The sequence below is a fragment of the Sitophilus oryzae genome, unplaced genomic scaffold (genome assembly GCF_002938485.1).
Source record: "Sitophilus oryzae breed Bouriz unplaced genomic scaffold, Soryzae_2.0 scaffold_864_pilon_pilon, whole genome shotgun sequence".
In the NCBI taxonomy this organism is placed as follows: Eukaryota; Metazoa; Arthropoda; class Insecta; order Coleoptera; family Curculionidae; genus Sitophilus; species Sitophilus oryzae.
In genome coordinates, this window is record NW_022147488.1 from 384799 (window position 1) to 402402 (window position 17604).

Consider the following 17604-nt stretch of genomic DNA (forward strand, 5'->3'; position numbering starts at 1 on the left):
CTCAATGCGGACAATAAGCAAATAGGCCGGATTCCGCAAAAAATCGTACGCATACCAAGCCCATTCATACTATTTTAAAGTATTTTACGTAAAAACTACGTAATGCGTCAGTACTATTCTTCAAAAATGCGTGGGCTATTTTCTAGCCTCCGTGATTGGTTGACTCAAAATTTGATCACTTTAACTAAATTACCGATTAATAAAAATACTTAAAACGTGTTAGAATTATTCTACATTCTACGAAAATATAAATTATCTTTACGGTTTCGCCTACTCAGGCACGAACATATCACTTTAAAATTCGAAATCAGTGAAAATATACCTAGGTAATAATGTGGACACGAACTGAAAAAATTAATTATTCAAAAGTTAAATTTAGTTCACGGCGGGTTTATTATGTATGTGCATAGATTTTTACTGTTCACTGTTACGTGCGTTCTTCCATGGAGCTCGGGGGGTACCGAAATTTATTTACCCCACGGTATAACAAATACAAGCGCCGTGCAGCACCGCATAAGCCACGACCATTATTTAACCGAATTATTCGAAATTGAAGAATTTACACCGAAACAGGTAAGTACAGGGTGGGTCAAATTGGACGCTTGCAAAGGGAAATACCCTTTTCAATAGGAGATATACAGGGTGTCCCAGAAATAAGTGCAAGTATTTTAACTGGTAGTATATTTCGGCCTCAGAAACACGCCTATGAGGTTTTCTGCGAAAAATTTTTTTGAAAATTTAGAATTTTTTGAAAAAAATTTGGAAATTTTTTTAGTTTTAAGTTAAAAAACATAATTTTTTGATAATATAGCCATATTATCAAGAAATGGTAATGCCATATTACCAAGAAACATGGGTAGTAGATTAAATTTACATGAAAGAAAATCCAGAAAAGATCCAGTGGTTCTGAAAATTTAAGCAAAAAAGTATTTTTTGTTTAAATTTTCAAAGTAAAATAGCTTGGTTATTTTGGACTTTGGAAAAATAGTAAAGAGAAAAAGTGTTCCTTTTGACCAGATCTACCACCTCTTAAAATACTTGCACTTATTTCTGGGACACCCTGAATAGAGGAAAAAAAGACAAAAACTAATATCGGTGTCTGGAGATCAATTTTTATCAAAAACATGTTGGTGAAAACCACACATCGATATCTGTTACAGTTTCGGAGTTACGAGTTTTTTTTCAAAAATGTACATTTTTAACAAATCGCTGTTACTTTTTTGCCGTAGGGGAATTTTGTATTTTTGTGAAAACATTTCCAAAGCACCTTTTTACGTAGAATTTAATGGTTTAAGTATAATTTTTTTTAAATTAATAATTTAAGAATTACAACAGAAAAGAGAAAATTTGATTTTTGATATAGGACACCCTGTGTATTTTTAATGAATTGAAAAGAATTTAAAATTACCCAACCCAAAAATGTAGCATAATTAATATTTTGCTCGATTCCTCTTTGAGAAATAGATTTTTTAAAAATTCGCCCACTTTGAATATACGCTGTAATAAGGGCTGTAATGCAAAAAAATTCTAGCTGTGAGCAGCAATTAAAACGAAAATAATATTTGCAATGAGATATGCAGAATTCTATAACAATTTAAACTATATTTAACAACATCAACACATTTAAACTATATCTAATAACAATAAAAATTTAATAACAAACCAAGACATGAGATTTTTCCTATACAAAACAATAATTTATGTCAAAATTTTAATTTGTTTAGACGAAAACAACTGGAACCCTATTTCATAAATTATAATTATAAATAACTTAATTTTAAATACAAAATATAATATTTAAACCTTAATATTAATATCTCATTTAATTATTATACTCTGTAATTCGATTCGGTGTACAGGGCTGCTTCTTCGTGGAACTCTGCTTTCTTTTTTTGCAACTTTTATTCATTTAGAATAAAATGAATTTAGATCTTTATAATAATCGTCTTTAACCATACTCTATTTAAGAGAATTATCAGATTATCACATTTTGTGCCATTATTTCCTAATTTTGAAGGAGAAATTCAAGAAATGTCATTGATTTAATTTAGGTTAGTTTTAGCAATCCCGCGTAAAATATTTTGTGCGATCTGACTAGTCTTCATTAGGTATTTTGCAAAGCGTCTGAAAACAGATAAGCTCTTTGTAAAATATCCTTCTATTGTTAAAAACCCCGGAGTTTTTTAATAAGCCTAGTCATTTTTCAAAATGCCGAGTTATTCCGATACGCCTGCGACAGGGTTTCCTACGATGTTCTCTGTTGGTATCTCGGAAAATACTGGAGATAGAGAGTCGGTTAAATGGGGGAAAGAGTTGCAGTTTTGTGGAGCATAAATATGCGCCTTTCAGATTTTTGAAAAAGTTTATGGTTTACTAGATTTTTTTACATCGTAAGAAACTCACCCTGTATATTTTTAACTAACTCACGTAAACTCATAAAAGTATAGATAGATACAAAAACATTTTATTTTCTATTAAATTATGTAATTTCTGTAGCCATTAAAGGAAAATGGGGTCTTTCACTATATTTTCGAATTAGCATAATTGAATAAAGCAATTAATTCTAGAATTTTCTGCTATCTCACTTTCGAAAAATTTGAAGTCGTTCTTAAGAAAATAAATAAAAACAAAAAAGCCCAGAATAAAAATCCGCACTTTATTTTTAATACGTCACACCTGGCATGTTGAAAAGCGGCAACACGGGCGATATGGACGGGCGACCACAAGCCACAAAGCGCCACCATGCCGCCCAGCCCACCACCACCTCCACACAAGGCTATTCAACCTTTTCCAATATGGTGGAGTTAGAAGTGCTTTATTTGGCACGTATTTTAAAACCTGTTTTATTTCCAAATAGACATTTTTCACACAAATGTCGGGTTAGATTACGTAATATTTCACTAATTTTTTAATATACAGGGAGTCTAAAGCTCTCCACATAAGTATGGAATTTTTTGTATTATTATTTTTATGAAAACATCAGTTAGTTACTTTTTATAAAAAGGTCTGCTTTCTCAGAAAATAGGTAGGTAGTGTACTAGTGTGTAAATATTCAAACTTGAGGTAGCATATATACGGTGTTCAAAATCATCGGAAAAATAAATAACCAGAAATATATGACAGAAAATAGCAATATAGACTAAATATTCAATTGCAAACACTTATCTACCATAGTTTAGAATTTACTGTACGTTTGATAAATATATACTATTATGGACAGTATAGGAAGTTACTTGTCTTAGTAAAAGCCTTGGTAAATGCTCTTGGAATTGTAAACTACACTGGCTTGGGTCAAAAAATATGGAATATTTTTCCTATGTTTTGCAGCATTACACAAATGGGAATAAATTTAAACTATAATAGGTGAGGATAACTAAAAAATATAATATGTGTTTCAAGATTTTATATAGAAAAAAACTAGATAAATACCTTTTTATAACCTTTTTATAACGACTTTTTTTGCATAGTTCTTCAATAAAATATTGGATATTCTGAACAAGATGGATTTAATAATAAATTCTGACGTATGTGAGGGGCAATTGTGACTTAAAAAAAGACTTACATCAAGGCAGGCCATTTATATTTTCAAATGTGAATGTTGTCAATATCTTTCTGTGATCTTTTTGATGTAAAAGCTTGATTATTCTTCCAATATTTTACTTATAGTGAGGTAAGTGTAAGCAGTAGCCATAACTACATCCTCACTAGGGTAACAGAGGCTTTGGCCTTTGGCCTTTTTGAGGCATATTTAATGCACTTCTTACCCGAGAACAACTAGTAGGAGTGAAATTATCTTTTTTAATAGTTGTCAACTATTTTTTACGAAGCTCGTCATTTTTGGGGAATATAAAAGCAGAAACCTTGGGACCCCCTCTATAATTCTCGTGACAATTTGGAACAGAGCATGTAAAAGGTATGCTACAATAAAATGTTAATACCTATCTTTTGATTATTGTAAGTAACTATTATAAAGTACTATGCAGACTGGCGGTGAAGGCATTTTACTCATTTAGGTGTAATATCTTCATAAATACTTCTAGTTCTTACCTTAAAATAATTAATAATAGAGGAGTACGACAAGCACAAAAGTTTGAAGTTCCCTATGTGGAATCAATCTGGTTTGGATTTTTATTACTGTTATTTATCACAATTTTCTGATCACACCATGCACTGAACACTAAGAACTAAACAAACGTGTTGCAGAAGCACAACAAACTAGAGATAATTAATTATTTCTGGTATGCAATCGGACCGAGAAACCACTACCGGCTTTTCAGGTTAAAGGTAAACAATTTAATAATGCGCTGCCTTCGTCGCCATATTTGCCTTGCCCATATCATGTTGATTGGCCTTGAGTTGAGGTGGTGCTGGTCAAATCAAATCGCAATGTTACCAGTTGTTGGCTGGCGCACGAGCACGGTTCTGCAATGTGATTGGGCGTATTTTTCATACGTCATCAATTGGCGCTTTAAAATTATTTCAAATTAAAGCAATTTTGAGGGCCTATAAAAAAGTTATTCAATGTCATGGAACTATTTTTTTGGATAAATATACTGAAAATAGTCTTCTATTTCAGATTTTATCCTTGAATTGGGTATATAATTTTTTGTGAAAGAGCCCATTATTTAGTGTAGCCGTTAAGGGTTAATGGTGAGTTTTGGTGTAGTTAGTCTTTTCAGCAATGTTCCGGTGGGAAAATAAAAAGATTATAAAAAAGGAAAAAGCACGCTCTAAGTTTCAAACTAATTTTTATTGATTCAAAATTTAATTTGGCATTAGTTTCGAAGTCTTTGATGACGTCAACGCCAACTTTTATTGCCTTCTCTATACTTTAAAATCGGCTAGCACAACAAAAGTTTAAAAATAAATAATAATATCTATATATATAAATCTGACTGTCCTGACTGATACTGACTCATCAACGCCCAGACCAAACCCTTGACCCTAGAAAGCTGAAATTTTGCACAGGGGTTCGTTTTATGTTGTTTACGTGAGATAAGAAAGGATTTTTTAAAATTCATCCCCTAAGGGGGTAAAAAGGGGGGTGGAATATTACAATATTTTTTATTTAAAAAACGGTCAAGTTTCCGAAAAAACGCTTAAACACGTATATTTTATTTTCTTTTTTTACATATTCTAAGATTTTTTAAAAATGTATACAGGGTGTTTCGATGATTAATCACGGTCAATGATTAATCACGATCCTGCATAAAGCGCTTGACTTAAAAAGCTGATTTTTGGAAAACGGATTGACTTTAGGGTGTAGAGGTTCGATAAGAAAGGATTTTTCGAAACTCGAATTCTAAGGGGGTGAAACCACCCCTTAAATATTAGAATATTTTTATTTAAAAACCGGTGAGTTTTTCCGAAAAACTCTTAAACACGTTTATTTTATTTTGTTGTTTTACATATTTTAAGATTTTTTAAAAATGTATACAGGTATACAATGTGTTTCATAAAATATGGTCATTGAGTAATCACGATTCTGCTTAAACTGCTTGACGTTTAAAGCTGATTTTTGGCAAACGGATTGACTGTGGGGTGTAGAGGTTCGATAAGAAGGGGTTTCTCGAATCTCAAATTCCAAGAGGGTGAAAACGCCCCTCAAATAATCTATACTAATATATAAAATTCTTAAGTGACTCACTGATTAATCACGATCCTGCTCAAACCACTCAACGTAAGAAGCTCAATTTTGGCATACAGGTTGATTCTAAGGTGTAGTGGTTCGATAAGAAGGGATTTTCGAAATCCCAGTTCCAAGGGGGTGAAACCACCCTGCAAGTATTACCATATTTTTTATTTAAAAACGATCAAGTTTCCGAAAAAACGCTTGAACACGTATATTTTATTTTGTTTTTTACATATTTTAAGATTTTTAAAAATGTATACAGGGTGTTTCGAAAAATCTGGTCATTGATTAATCACGATCATGCTTAAAGCGCTTGACGTAAAAAGCTAATTTTTGGAAAACGGATTGACTTTAGCGTGTAGAGGTTCGATAAGAGGGGATTTTTCCAAACTCGAATTTTAAGGGGGTGAAACCACCCCTCAAATATTAGAATATATTTTATTTAAAATCCGGTGAGTTTTTCGGAAAAACTCTTAAACACGTATATTTTATTTTGTTGTTTTACATATTTTAAAATTTTTTAAAAATTTATACAAGGTGTTTCATAAAATAGAACCATTGAGTAATCACGATTCTGCTTAAACTGCTTGACGTTTAAAGCTGATTTTGGAAAACGGATTGACTGTGGGGTGTAGAGGTTCGATAAGGAGGGGTTTCTCGAATCTCAAATTCCAACAGGGTGAAAACGCCCCTCAAATATTACAATATTTGTTATTTAAAAAACGTTAGTCTTTCGGGAAAACGCTTGGACACGTATAATTTATTTTGTTTTTTTACATATTTTGAAATTTTTGTAAAAAATCATACAGGGTGTTCCAAAAAATTAGGTAATTGATTAACCACGATTCTGCTCCAGTTTGTATGTTAATGGAAATTCTTGCTTTGCTTTATCATATCACCATTACAAATTACAAATGATTAATTCGACGTGAACGAAGTCGCGGGTACATGCTAGTAATTTATAAGTTATTGACGTATATTGTTTAATATCATATTAAAAAATTGCAAAAAGCAAACAACAAAGTGCATAAAAGTCGAGCTTAGTAAGATAAAAAAAAACAATTTTATCAGGCACACGAAATCGTAAAATTGTTTAATGGGCCATTTCATGTAGAAATAAATGTGGCAAAAAATAAAGCTGTAGATTATTTTTATTCATGATAAACTTAAATAGCTATTAAGAAATACTGACCAGCAATTTTTTTAAGTGCCATTTATAGACGTGTTTTTGAATTACAGCGTCAATAGGGGGATTCACCAGGGACGAATTTTTTTCTCTCGATCTTCTCTCGCAGCCATGAACATCACACTTTCTTGTACAGAATTGAACGCTCTACAAAAAAGGTATCTTACAATTTTTCGATAAACCTTCTCCTTCAAAAGTTATTCACGGCTAAAGTTAATCACTCGGTAAATTCCTAAATTTTTCAACTTTTTTGGCAAAATTATGATTATTTTTGAAAAACTTAATCTATTACTGTAAAAATATACATATCTGATGGTGTTAAGGTTGGGAATTAAGAAATCTTCAAGTCTCATGAAGTTTAAACAATTTCAGTATAGTTGATTTATTTTAATAAACATTGTTTAGTTGGATTTTGATATTTCTTCTTATACTCGCTTACAATCTGAATCACATATTGTTTTTCATCTTCACTTCTAGATAAAATATTAATGTATTCTTCTGACAATTTAACAGCTCTTTCTGCAGTATCATTAACTACTGTCAAATTTTTCACAATTTCTTTCATATATCCAGGATCCTTTAACTATTCCGTACTGCCTAACTGCAGAAAACTTGTATCAATATTAAACCGTGTAAAAAATTATAACAAATTTGTAATTATGAAATAATCAATGTTTTCGTTTATAAACCATTTAAAATCATCCTGAAAAAAATTATTATATATCGGTCTAGAACGCCTTGCGACGTTGTCCGATGCCTAACCATGACCAACATGACAGACAGGCCAGAGACATCGATTTGTGACGTCACCGCACTAGTCCGGCTTTTGTATTGTGCCATATGGTACTGCATATAGGTTTTGCATAAATAATAGTATTTATTGATAGTTTTGCCAGATATAAATATGAAAAATATTATACAGAATGGTATTAAAAAATAACATTAACTTTTTATCGCGTTAAAGTAATTGAATAGCATTAAAATTTAGATCTAAAGCACGAATATTAATATGACATAAACTACAGCATAAGATGAAAAAATTAAATCTAGATAATAAAAAGCGTGTCCTAAAATTGCGTTAGCGAGTATTTAGCAACTAGTGATAATATACCTGTGATAAAAAGTTTCCAAATATTAAAAAATTTGAAAACTATACGTTTATCGACAAGTTAAGAAAATGTATTGTATATGATAACGGCAGAATACATTTTAAAGTTTAATTAAAAATAATTGTAAAAATTTGCGTAACATATTTAAAAAATGTGGATATCAGATAGAACTAACTATTAAGATTAAGTAATTTGTAGTTCGATGTTCATCAAGTAACCATCTCCATAAATCGTAAATAAAAAGATAATGATATCATTTTTTTTATATAAAATACTGAAATAAAGTACAAATTCATTTAATTTCTTTAAAATATATTTGCCATTTCATAATAATAATAATACTTTTCAATATTTATTTCATCCTGAATTTCCAAATCTTGTTTTCTTTCATCGGGACGTTTTCTCTTTATGGGAACATGCACAAAGGGTCCATAAGAGGGTTGATTTGGAAAAATTGTAGGCACAGCATGTTCTGTAGGTTTTGGACGTGACCTAGTTACAGATAATATTGTTTGGAAAGAGAATGTAGACAGATCCTGAGGACTTATTATAATTGCTGCTACAAGGCACAGGCACAGAACAATGTCGCGGAATTTTTTATTTCACAAAGTAAAAATAAAGAAACGAAAACTGTTTTTCATAAAAATACACGTCACTTACGTTGGTTTAACACTATACACTAACACTAACGCTATTAATTATGTTTTTATATAAATTCCCTTCCTAATTAACTTTTTCCTAGTCCGGACACACAGCCGGCATTGCCGGTGTTACTATAATTTTTACCGAAAGTATGTTTTTTTTCGCGGGTACGATGTTATGAATCGGATCTAGATAGTTCACTATTCACTCAAAATTATTTAGTATAATTTTATTAGCATAGAAACGCGTAAAAAACACAGATTTGTTGCGAAACTAATGAAAACAATTGGTTTGTTTACGACTACTAATTCTGGACCACTTCGGTAGAACTGTCAAAACAGTCAGGCCTTGAATATGACGTTAGCCACGGCCTAACTTCCACGTCTTCCGATCGTTCCATTGTCCCTCCCTTAGATTTCTGGTACTCATTGCTCTTGTGACACCCTCCTTCCAAGTCTTCTTGGCTCTTCCACGTTTTCTTCGATGTTGGGGTATCCACTGCATAATTTGTTTTGGAAGTCGTGTGTCATCCATCCTCTGGACATGTCCGTACCACATAAGTTGTTGGCGTTCGATGTCGGTTGCCAAAGATCCCTCTATTCCTATCCTCTGTCGGATTTCTTCGTTTCGGACTCTATCTCTTCGGGAAATTCCTAAGGTTCTTCTATAGGCATCCATTCTACCGCTTCCAGTTTTTTTCGGTTGGCCTCTGTTATTCGCCAAGTCTCTGCACCATAGAGTAGACTGCTCTTTACCAGGGTCTCGTATATATTAATCTTCCGTTTCTTTACTATTGCATTAGTCCAAAATACTCCATTCAGACAGCCAACTGTTCTTCTAGCTTGTGTGCCGCGTCCTTTTCTAGTTTGAAGTTCAATAAAACACAAGTTTACTTAATTAGGATGAGTTGCATAGAGGCCACTAGCTTTTTAATTTTCACAGCCGGGTGGTCGGGGTTCAAAGATATTAATAAAAAGGCGCCACGAGATTATACTCTATGAACTCGGCATATAAGATGTTATTATTAAGTAGACTTCAACACTAACCTCGAACTGTTGAGTGCAACTACCATGAACTTCAAATATACTATAACTCGCTAAACTTAAGTAACTCTAACTTAACTATGAGACTAGACTGCAAATACTAAAAATGTTTAAGCAATTTATTAAAATATTAAAAGTTAATATATAAAGGAATGAATAAAATGTATGAGAATTGAAATAAAATGTAAATGATTGAACTATATTAAATCAGAATTTAAATCAATAAAAACTAAATCTATGACGTCATCCCCCTTGACTTAAACTAAGTATGCTCTAAGGGCGGAATACAAATCGCAAATCTAAACCTAACTAATATCTAAACAGTGTTACTCTACTCGATGTGATATACTTGAAAACTTCCTCCGGCTGAGCTAAGGCGTATAGCTACAGGGTTGCTACGGCGGTGTACAGCAGCTCGGTGTACTGTCACTGGAGCCCACGGATGTCAGCAGAGGTGCAGATGCAAGGCAGGTGTAGGACTTCAAAAGGTGACATAAAAACCCTAAATAATATTGGTTGTCTTAGAAAACAGCCTCAATTATAGAACAGGGACTAGCACAACGTGTAGGAGTTAATAAAGGTAATAAAGAAGGACTAATCAAATCTTATGTTTATGATGGGCAACGGGTTATGATGTCCAACGGGTACCTCTACACGGACAACAGGATGGAATACTGGACTGTTCTGTTGTGCACTACGGTCTGGATCGGTCTTCTTGCTCTACAATTACGAACAACCAAATAAGATTTAAGAAAGATAACACTCAACTAATCTTTCTACACCACGTGGGCGTGGAAAAGTCGAAAACCAGACAACAATATGAACAAAAATCAGTTGAGCATTGACTTAGAATAGGCAGAAGAATTATAGCATACCTTGGAACTATTCGGGGACTTCTTGGGCACGTGCAATCGGAATATCGGTCGGAAAATTTGGCTATTTTAATCCCATTGCGGAAATTGGTCGGCGGTCCATACAAATCAACAAAATCCAACCACGTCTCTGACCAAAGGTGTTTCGGAAGCCTTAATCCTTCTTTACGAAGACCTGCTATTCACCAACAGGGAATGCTTCACGAAACGGCAGCCACTTCTTCACGACGATATTCTCGGTCGGGGAGTACACAAGAAGTGATGCAAGGATTCGATTTCCTTCACAAAATCAGATTTCAACCGGAAATCTCCCTCCAGGATATAGATAGAGAACTATATATCTTGACTAGTCCAACTCACAAAAAGGCATAAATAAAAAAACGATGTTCTAGAATATTTTCCAACAGCCATATTTCATATCCGGTCAATGAACGAACTTAACTCAGAAATTCCACAATTGAAATGAACGAATTGCACACTGCGATCCACATCAAAAATAACCAATTTAATTACGAAATTTTATCTAATAATTATAAAATTTCAATAACCAAAACAAGGGATAAATAAATCCAAAAACATCTGATTTGATCTGACAGTGACAAGTGACGAACAGAGGATACATGAGTACGTTCCACTAAGCCACAAAACATCCCCCTTTAGAACTTTTTCTTTAATGGCCATAAGCGGGAGTAAAAGCCCAACCGCCCGAACAAACGCTAGAGGCGCCACCGGTCATCAAATGGTGTAAAAATTGCGAAAATTTAATCATCTAATTTTGACACAAGGGGTCGCGCTTAACTTTTTCAATTTTAATTCAATATTCATTGTTTTCAAACTATATTATTAGACTTTGTTGTATTTTGTGAATGTATAAATGTTTTCTTACTATAAAGTTGCATTATAGTAATTTAAATTATATTACATACATATTTAAGATTCAAATATTATGACATATATGTCAGTTGCCGTCTAAAATGTCATCTTGATAAAAAGTTATTGTCAAAAGTAGTTAAAATCATGTTAAAATATTAAAATTTACAAGTTATATAATTAGATATATATTTTATATTATTTCAACAACAAACATATAATATACAGCGTAATGTTGATATGCAGGTCTGAAACAAAAAGTGCCGTTATATTTTTCAGTTTTCGTTGTCAGCCGCGGAAGTTTCAGTGATTTTATTGTTGTCGGATATTTTTATTTGTGAAATAGAAATATTGCGTTTGGATTGCAAAACTAAAAGTGGAAGTTTTATTGCAATGTAAGTAAGCGTTTGTCCATTTCATATTTTACTTTTTTCATACCTACGACAAATATACAAATATTGAAATTTTATAATTCGTTTTATTTAAAAAAATGTTAGAAAACAAGCTTGTAATCCTGTAATTGACATAATTGTTATGTAATATATTCCATTTAAATGTAATATATTCCATTTAAATGTAATATATTACTTTACAATTAAAAAAATGTAAATTTAAAAAATATATTAAAAATATATACAGGCATTAATTGAAATTTTTTGAGTGCGAACAAACACGAGAGGCGCTTTATTATTTACTTTCATTTCTTAACATGACAGATGAAGTTCTAAAGGGGGATGTTTTGTGCACTAAGCACTCATAACGTTCACGCTCAAGATCGCGATTTTTCCCGTTCCACTTGCTTGCGAGCGTTACAATAATAAACTCAAGTGGAATGGGTTATGGGGCGTTTTAAGCGTCAATCCTGTCAATGTATGTAAATAAATAGTAAATAATAGTCAAAATCACAGAAGAGAATTCAAAAAATCTGTCTAAAAAAAAGAAATCAAAATGTCTTTGGCGACAGTTGGATATTTGGTGCATCGGAATGTGTCTGAAACTTCTTCATCTAGTTCAGACGACTAGTGGAATGCAATTTTACAAAATCGCGATGTAAAAAACGAACACTTAGGCCACGTATTATTGGCTATGAGAATCTATGAAAATTTTTTATCCTAAGTCGATAATCTTTTGTCTAAGTTTTAAAAATTGCGCCAAAATTCCTCAACGTCCACCTCGATCCTAATATTCAGATGGGTCGTTGTGAGCTCGGCGTGAGCGAAAATAATGACGTCATTAGTGACGTTTACGCCGCGACCACAACGTCCGCGATGTATCGTCATGTGGAACGACCAGGGTTCGGAAGTAGTTAATTAAGACGTAATTTACCTGATTGACTACGTGTAGTTTTTCTTCAAAAACTACGTCTTTTTCCCGTTTATTAACTACATAGAAAACTACGTTAATAAACTATGTATTGATATTATGAATAATTTTGCTTTGTATGAGTGGTCTAAATAATATGATGTGTGAATATTATATTTAAAAGTCATATTTCTTTCTGTTTTCTTAAATACATTGTATTTTCTAAAGCTTCAACTTATTATAACCTCACCTCAAACCTTTGATATTTGAAAGTTACATACATAGGTTACATAAACTACACCCTCTACATAAACTACATTAACTACATGTAATGTAGTTTATGTAGTTTAAAGTAACATGTAACGTTTCCGATCGTCATGTGGAACGACCGAAGGCATATTTTGAGCATTATGAGCGCTTAGTGGAACGCACTCATTTAAAATACGCAACCAACCGTCCAATCAGATGAAAGAGGTACGTACCCTATCGTTGGGTATTGTGCAATCACGTGATGCTCATGTCGTATGACGGTTAAATCTTTGGTTAGAATTTTTGTGGTTAGAATTTTTGTTGTTGTTTTTACCTGTTTTTAGAGTTTTTACTTTATTTTTCTATTTACATCAGATTTATATTTTGTAATTGCCTATCAGACAATACGTATTTAGAAAAATAATAAGAATTAGGATCGTGTTTTTTTTTAAATCCTGTATATTAATTGGAACCCTTGATAACATTACTGCTTTTGATATAAAAAGTGCATTTTTGATTATTTACTTGGGCTAGGATATTAAAATATCGGTTGGATTGTACGACATAAATAGATGTAGGTATGATTATTTATATATATGTATGTATTTATAAAGCTTACTATCTGATTTGCATTTTCAGTTTTTGATCAGATATTTCATTTTATTTGTGAAATGCCCACAAAAAAGCTTCCAATGATTCAACATCAGTGTGTTTGCTGCATAATGGATCATTCCTGCTGAATTTTTAGATCATTTGAAGACTACACGGAAAAAACCAGATAATATGTTACATTTTCATAGAAATTGATAGCGAGACAATTTTATAGGCAAGTGCATTATTCGAGGCACCATCAAAGAAAGCAATAATAATATGCTTAGTCCCAGAGATATTACAGCTTAGTTATTTTGCCCTACAGGAGAAAAACCAGAGTAGTTCACTCGTAATTGCATTTTCTCGGCTCCAGTTAAAATGAACAAAGCTGGTTTTTCCTGTGGTCTTCATTTGAAATAACGTAAATAAATGTTTATACATATGTATGTGATGATTAAATTGGTGTTAAGGAAATAAAAATGTCTTTCGATATTAATATATATTTTTCGATATTAATATATACCTAGGTATAGGTATATGTATATTTATTTTGAAATAAATTACACTTTTAACAGTTTAATGGAGTTTTTAAAGCCAGTTATAATATTTATATTTTAAAAACTTGAAATCATAATGTGGATGTAATCACGCATTAAACCACAGACTAACTTATATAAGTCAAAAAGTAGATTTTAGTGTTAACTTTATATAACTTGTAAGTAAAATAATATATAAAACAAATATGAAAAAACCAACAATTCTAATGTATATATTAAAATACAGTACAATAATAGGTATCTGATATCCTCACTTAACGTAGAATAATATTCTACCCAACTCAATACTATGTCCAACATGAGTTTCAAATATATCGGGCCCTAATCGTTCCTGAAAATAGTATTTTTTTACATTGTTATACCATATTCTAAACTATTTAATATTTCAGTCACTTAAAAAGTTAATTTGTATTGAATAATTGCCTACCATTAAAGCAAATTTGGACTAGTATTCTTAATGGGCATATTCTGTGTATGGATATAGGTACTTCCTCCAGATTTTGGGTTCAACCAATTTATTCTTAAAACCTGAAACATCTACATATAAAAAATAGACAGGTTACTAATTATAATAAAATTTACCCTTAGAATTATACTTCTTTAACAAATAATTTCCATTGGTATACTTTTCCATGACAAGTAATCAACTTCCTAACATTTTTTAATTGATGTAATACTTCCTCACGATGCGAAAAGAAAATCTTTTCTTTAGCACACAAAGGACAAACGATATGTTGGCTTACTTTCAGATTAGTTACTTTTCCATAGATATCCTCATGTCAATTCAAAGACGATGAACATGAAAATGATCATCACATGAAACATCACAAACTAAAAACCTAATAAACAAGTTTATATCGAATATAGAATAAATTTAGTGTTCTTACCTATTGTCGTCCAAATCCACGTTAATAGATAATTAACTTTTGGATTTTTTATCTTTTATTTTTAAATATATCTTTCGAACTACTGGTTTTAGTAATTATTAAATTAAACGAACTAAAAAGTCAAAAATAATAAATAATAAACAATTAATTCTCATTGAGATAATAATAAATTTTAACTAGATAACAACACAAACGAAAAAAAAACAAAACAAACAGATGTCAATTAAAGAGGGGAAGTGACAGCGAGACCTGGAAGATGTCTGCCATCTTGCCGTCGACAAAAATTTGGATGCGCACTCGTCGAAGCTCATTCTCCCACTTCCATATCTCTGACAAAAGCCTACTGCTGGTCGGCATCAGTGACAATAATGTGTAGCTGTAGCTGAATAATATCGCGGTGTATATCGGGTTGCATAATTGTAAAATTTAAATAAAATAATATTTAACAATAAAATTATAGTAAACATGACACTCTTTGCGAGGAAATGTGACTGTTACATGTGATATTCGTTTTTTAATTTCTTTGTCATCTTTAGCTGTTGTCAAATATCACTCCTAGATAGGTGTATTCATTGTAGGCTTCTATCTCTTCATTTTCTAGATGTACGCTAGATAGATCTACACCAATAGGTAGATATTTCGTTTTCCCTGTGTTTATTTCCAAACCCCATCGTTAATATTCCTCTTGTATTTTTCTTGTCATGTACTCCAAATCATCTTTATCGTTGGCCATAAAAACTTGATCATCTGCGAACTGCAGGGTATATAGGCAGGTGTCTCCCAGATTAATGCCCATTCCATTACATTTTCTCTTCCATTGTCTCAAAGCCTTTGCTACATATATTTTAAATAATGTGGGAGAAATAGAGCATCCGTGTCGTAGACCTTTATTGACAAAGAATTTTCCAGATAATGTGTTGCCTATTTTGATTTGTGATGTCGATTCTTCGTACAAGTTTTTCAGAGCTCTAATTAAGGTGTAGTTAATGTTGGTGTCCTGTAGTACCTTGAATAGTCTGCTAACTGGAACGGTATCATATGCTTTGCGAAGGTCAATAAACATGAGGTGTGTCTCCTGATCAATACTACTTTTTTTTCTCTATTAGTTGTTTCAGACAGAAAATATTGTCGGTACAGGTTCTCCCAGTCCGAAAACCAGATTGTTCCTCCTCTTCTGGTTGTTGGTATTCCTGTTCTATTAAATCTCTAAGGATCAGTCCGTGTAATCGACTTAGGGTACTTGTTACTGATATGCCTCTATAGTTGGAGCACACTTGTTTATTTCCCTTTTTGTGGATTGAGGATATATAGGCGATTTTCCACTCTTTTGGTATTGGGGCGTTGTTTAAGAATCTATTTATACACCAGGTTAAGGCTTTAAATAGTTTTTCTGTTCCACATCTTAACAATTGCAGTGCTGCCACGGCCTTTTTCGTTTGCGGTATATCGATGTTAATAACTTCTCCGGAAATATTTATCTAGCATAGCATTAATATAATATAGCATTCTGATTGGTCCTGGTCCGGTCGTAGCTCACGTCGTATTGGTCGTATTTTTGGTAAGCAAAATCCCTGTCCAAAAATTTTGACGATCAGCGCCATCATCCGTCATAATTGGGAAACTTTTGCTGGAACCATTTTTAATATTTCACTTACATGGCCCTGACTACGACTGACTACGACACTGGTTAATTTCTGTTGCTGGCACCCATAATGGCGGCGTGCGCAAGGATATGCGCGTAGCGTTCCCGCCAAGGCGAGTTGGCCTGCCGTGTGATTTATATGCCGTGGTATAGGTCTATCGAAAAATTGTAGGACACTTTTTTTAGAACGTTCAATTCTGTACAAGAATGTGATTTTCATAAAATTTAGAAAGCGTCGTGAGAGAAATGATAAACTTTGTAAATAACGGACACCTCAGTGTATATTACGAAAAAAAAAATAAAATAAAACATTAATTAAAGCACCAAACTTAATTGGTTTATTCCAGATTGTATGGCATCCAACAACATGCGACAAAGAGGGTCAATATTGGATCAGTCCACAATACACATCCAAGGCTACTTGCGTAAAAACTTTTTTTAATAGATTAAAAGTGAAAGAACAACACTGCAATGTAGACGAGATTATTAATACTAAAACAAAGGAGTGCGAAAGACTACCAGGAGGGGGATATGCAATATGCTATATTACAGACAGAAACTGTCCAGGTTTGTAACCAGCAAAAAATACAGGGTGTTTCAAAAAGATGTGCCATCTCTCGTAAAAAAGTTTCGTGAGATTCATCATAGACGTGCATATGGGTTATCACTGGAAAATTTTTCTAAAAAAAGCACGTGCGCCACTGACTTTTTTCTCTTCTTAGCAAAATTGTGTAGGCCTTTTAATGCCAATTAAAAGTTGTATCTTGATATTTTGTCGATTTCGATCTCCTTGATGAGATAAACGCAATTTTATTAACCCCAATTAATAAAATTATAATAGAAATACTTAAATTTAATAAATTATTTATTTTATCTAATTTATTATTACCAAACATCGATATTCAGTGCTACCTAGAGCACATTCAAAAAAAAAATCATGTTATTTAAGATAACTACAAAAGGCTTAATTGTTTAAAAGTTTTAACATCCCCTAACTTTAAAATTATGCATTTTCGCAACTG

General features: G+C 32.4%; 1 protein-coding gene and 1 long non-coding RNA gene across 2 annotated transcripts in view; one reads left to right on the plus strand and one right to left on the minus strand.

The window, feature by feature from the left end:
* Positions 1-350: 350 nt before the first annotated feature.
* LOC115890442 (mucin-5AC-like) overlaps positions 351-17604 on the plus strand; it is a 45907-nt gene continuing 28653 nt past the window's right edge. Inside the window, exons 1-2 of the mRNA XM_030910670.1 lie at positions 351-573; positions 16930-17149. Of these exons, the coding sequence (XP_030766530.1) occupies positions 397-573; positions 16930-17149 (397 nt within the window). The 5' untranslated portion in view covers positions 351-396. The remainder of the gene's footprint in view (positions 574-16929; positions 17150-17604) is intronic.
* On the minus strand, positions 14242-14976 carry LOC115890447. Its single transcript, XR_004051646.1, has 4 exons — positions 14941-14976; positions 14636-14892; positions 14481-14581; positions 14242-14384 (listed from the first exon to the last, which is right to left on the minus strand). It is a non-coding gene; the product is annotated as an uncharacterized LOC115890447 (long non-coding RNA).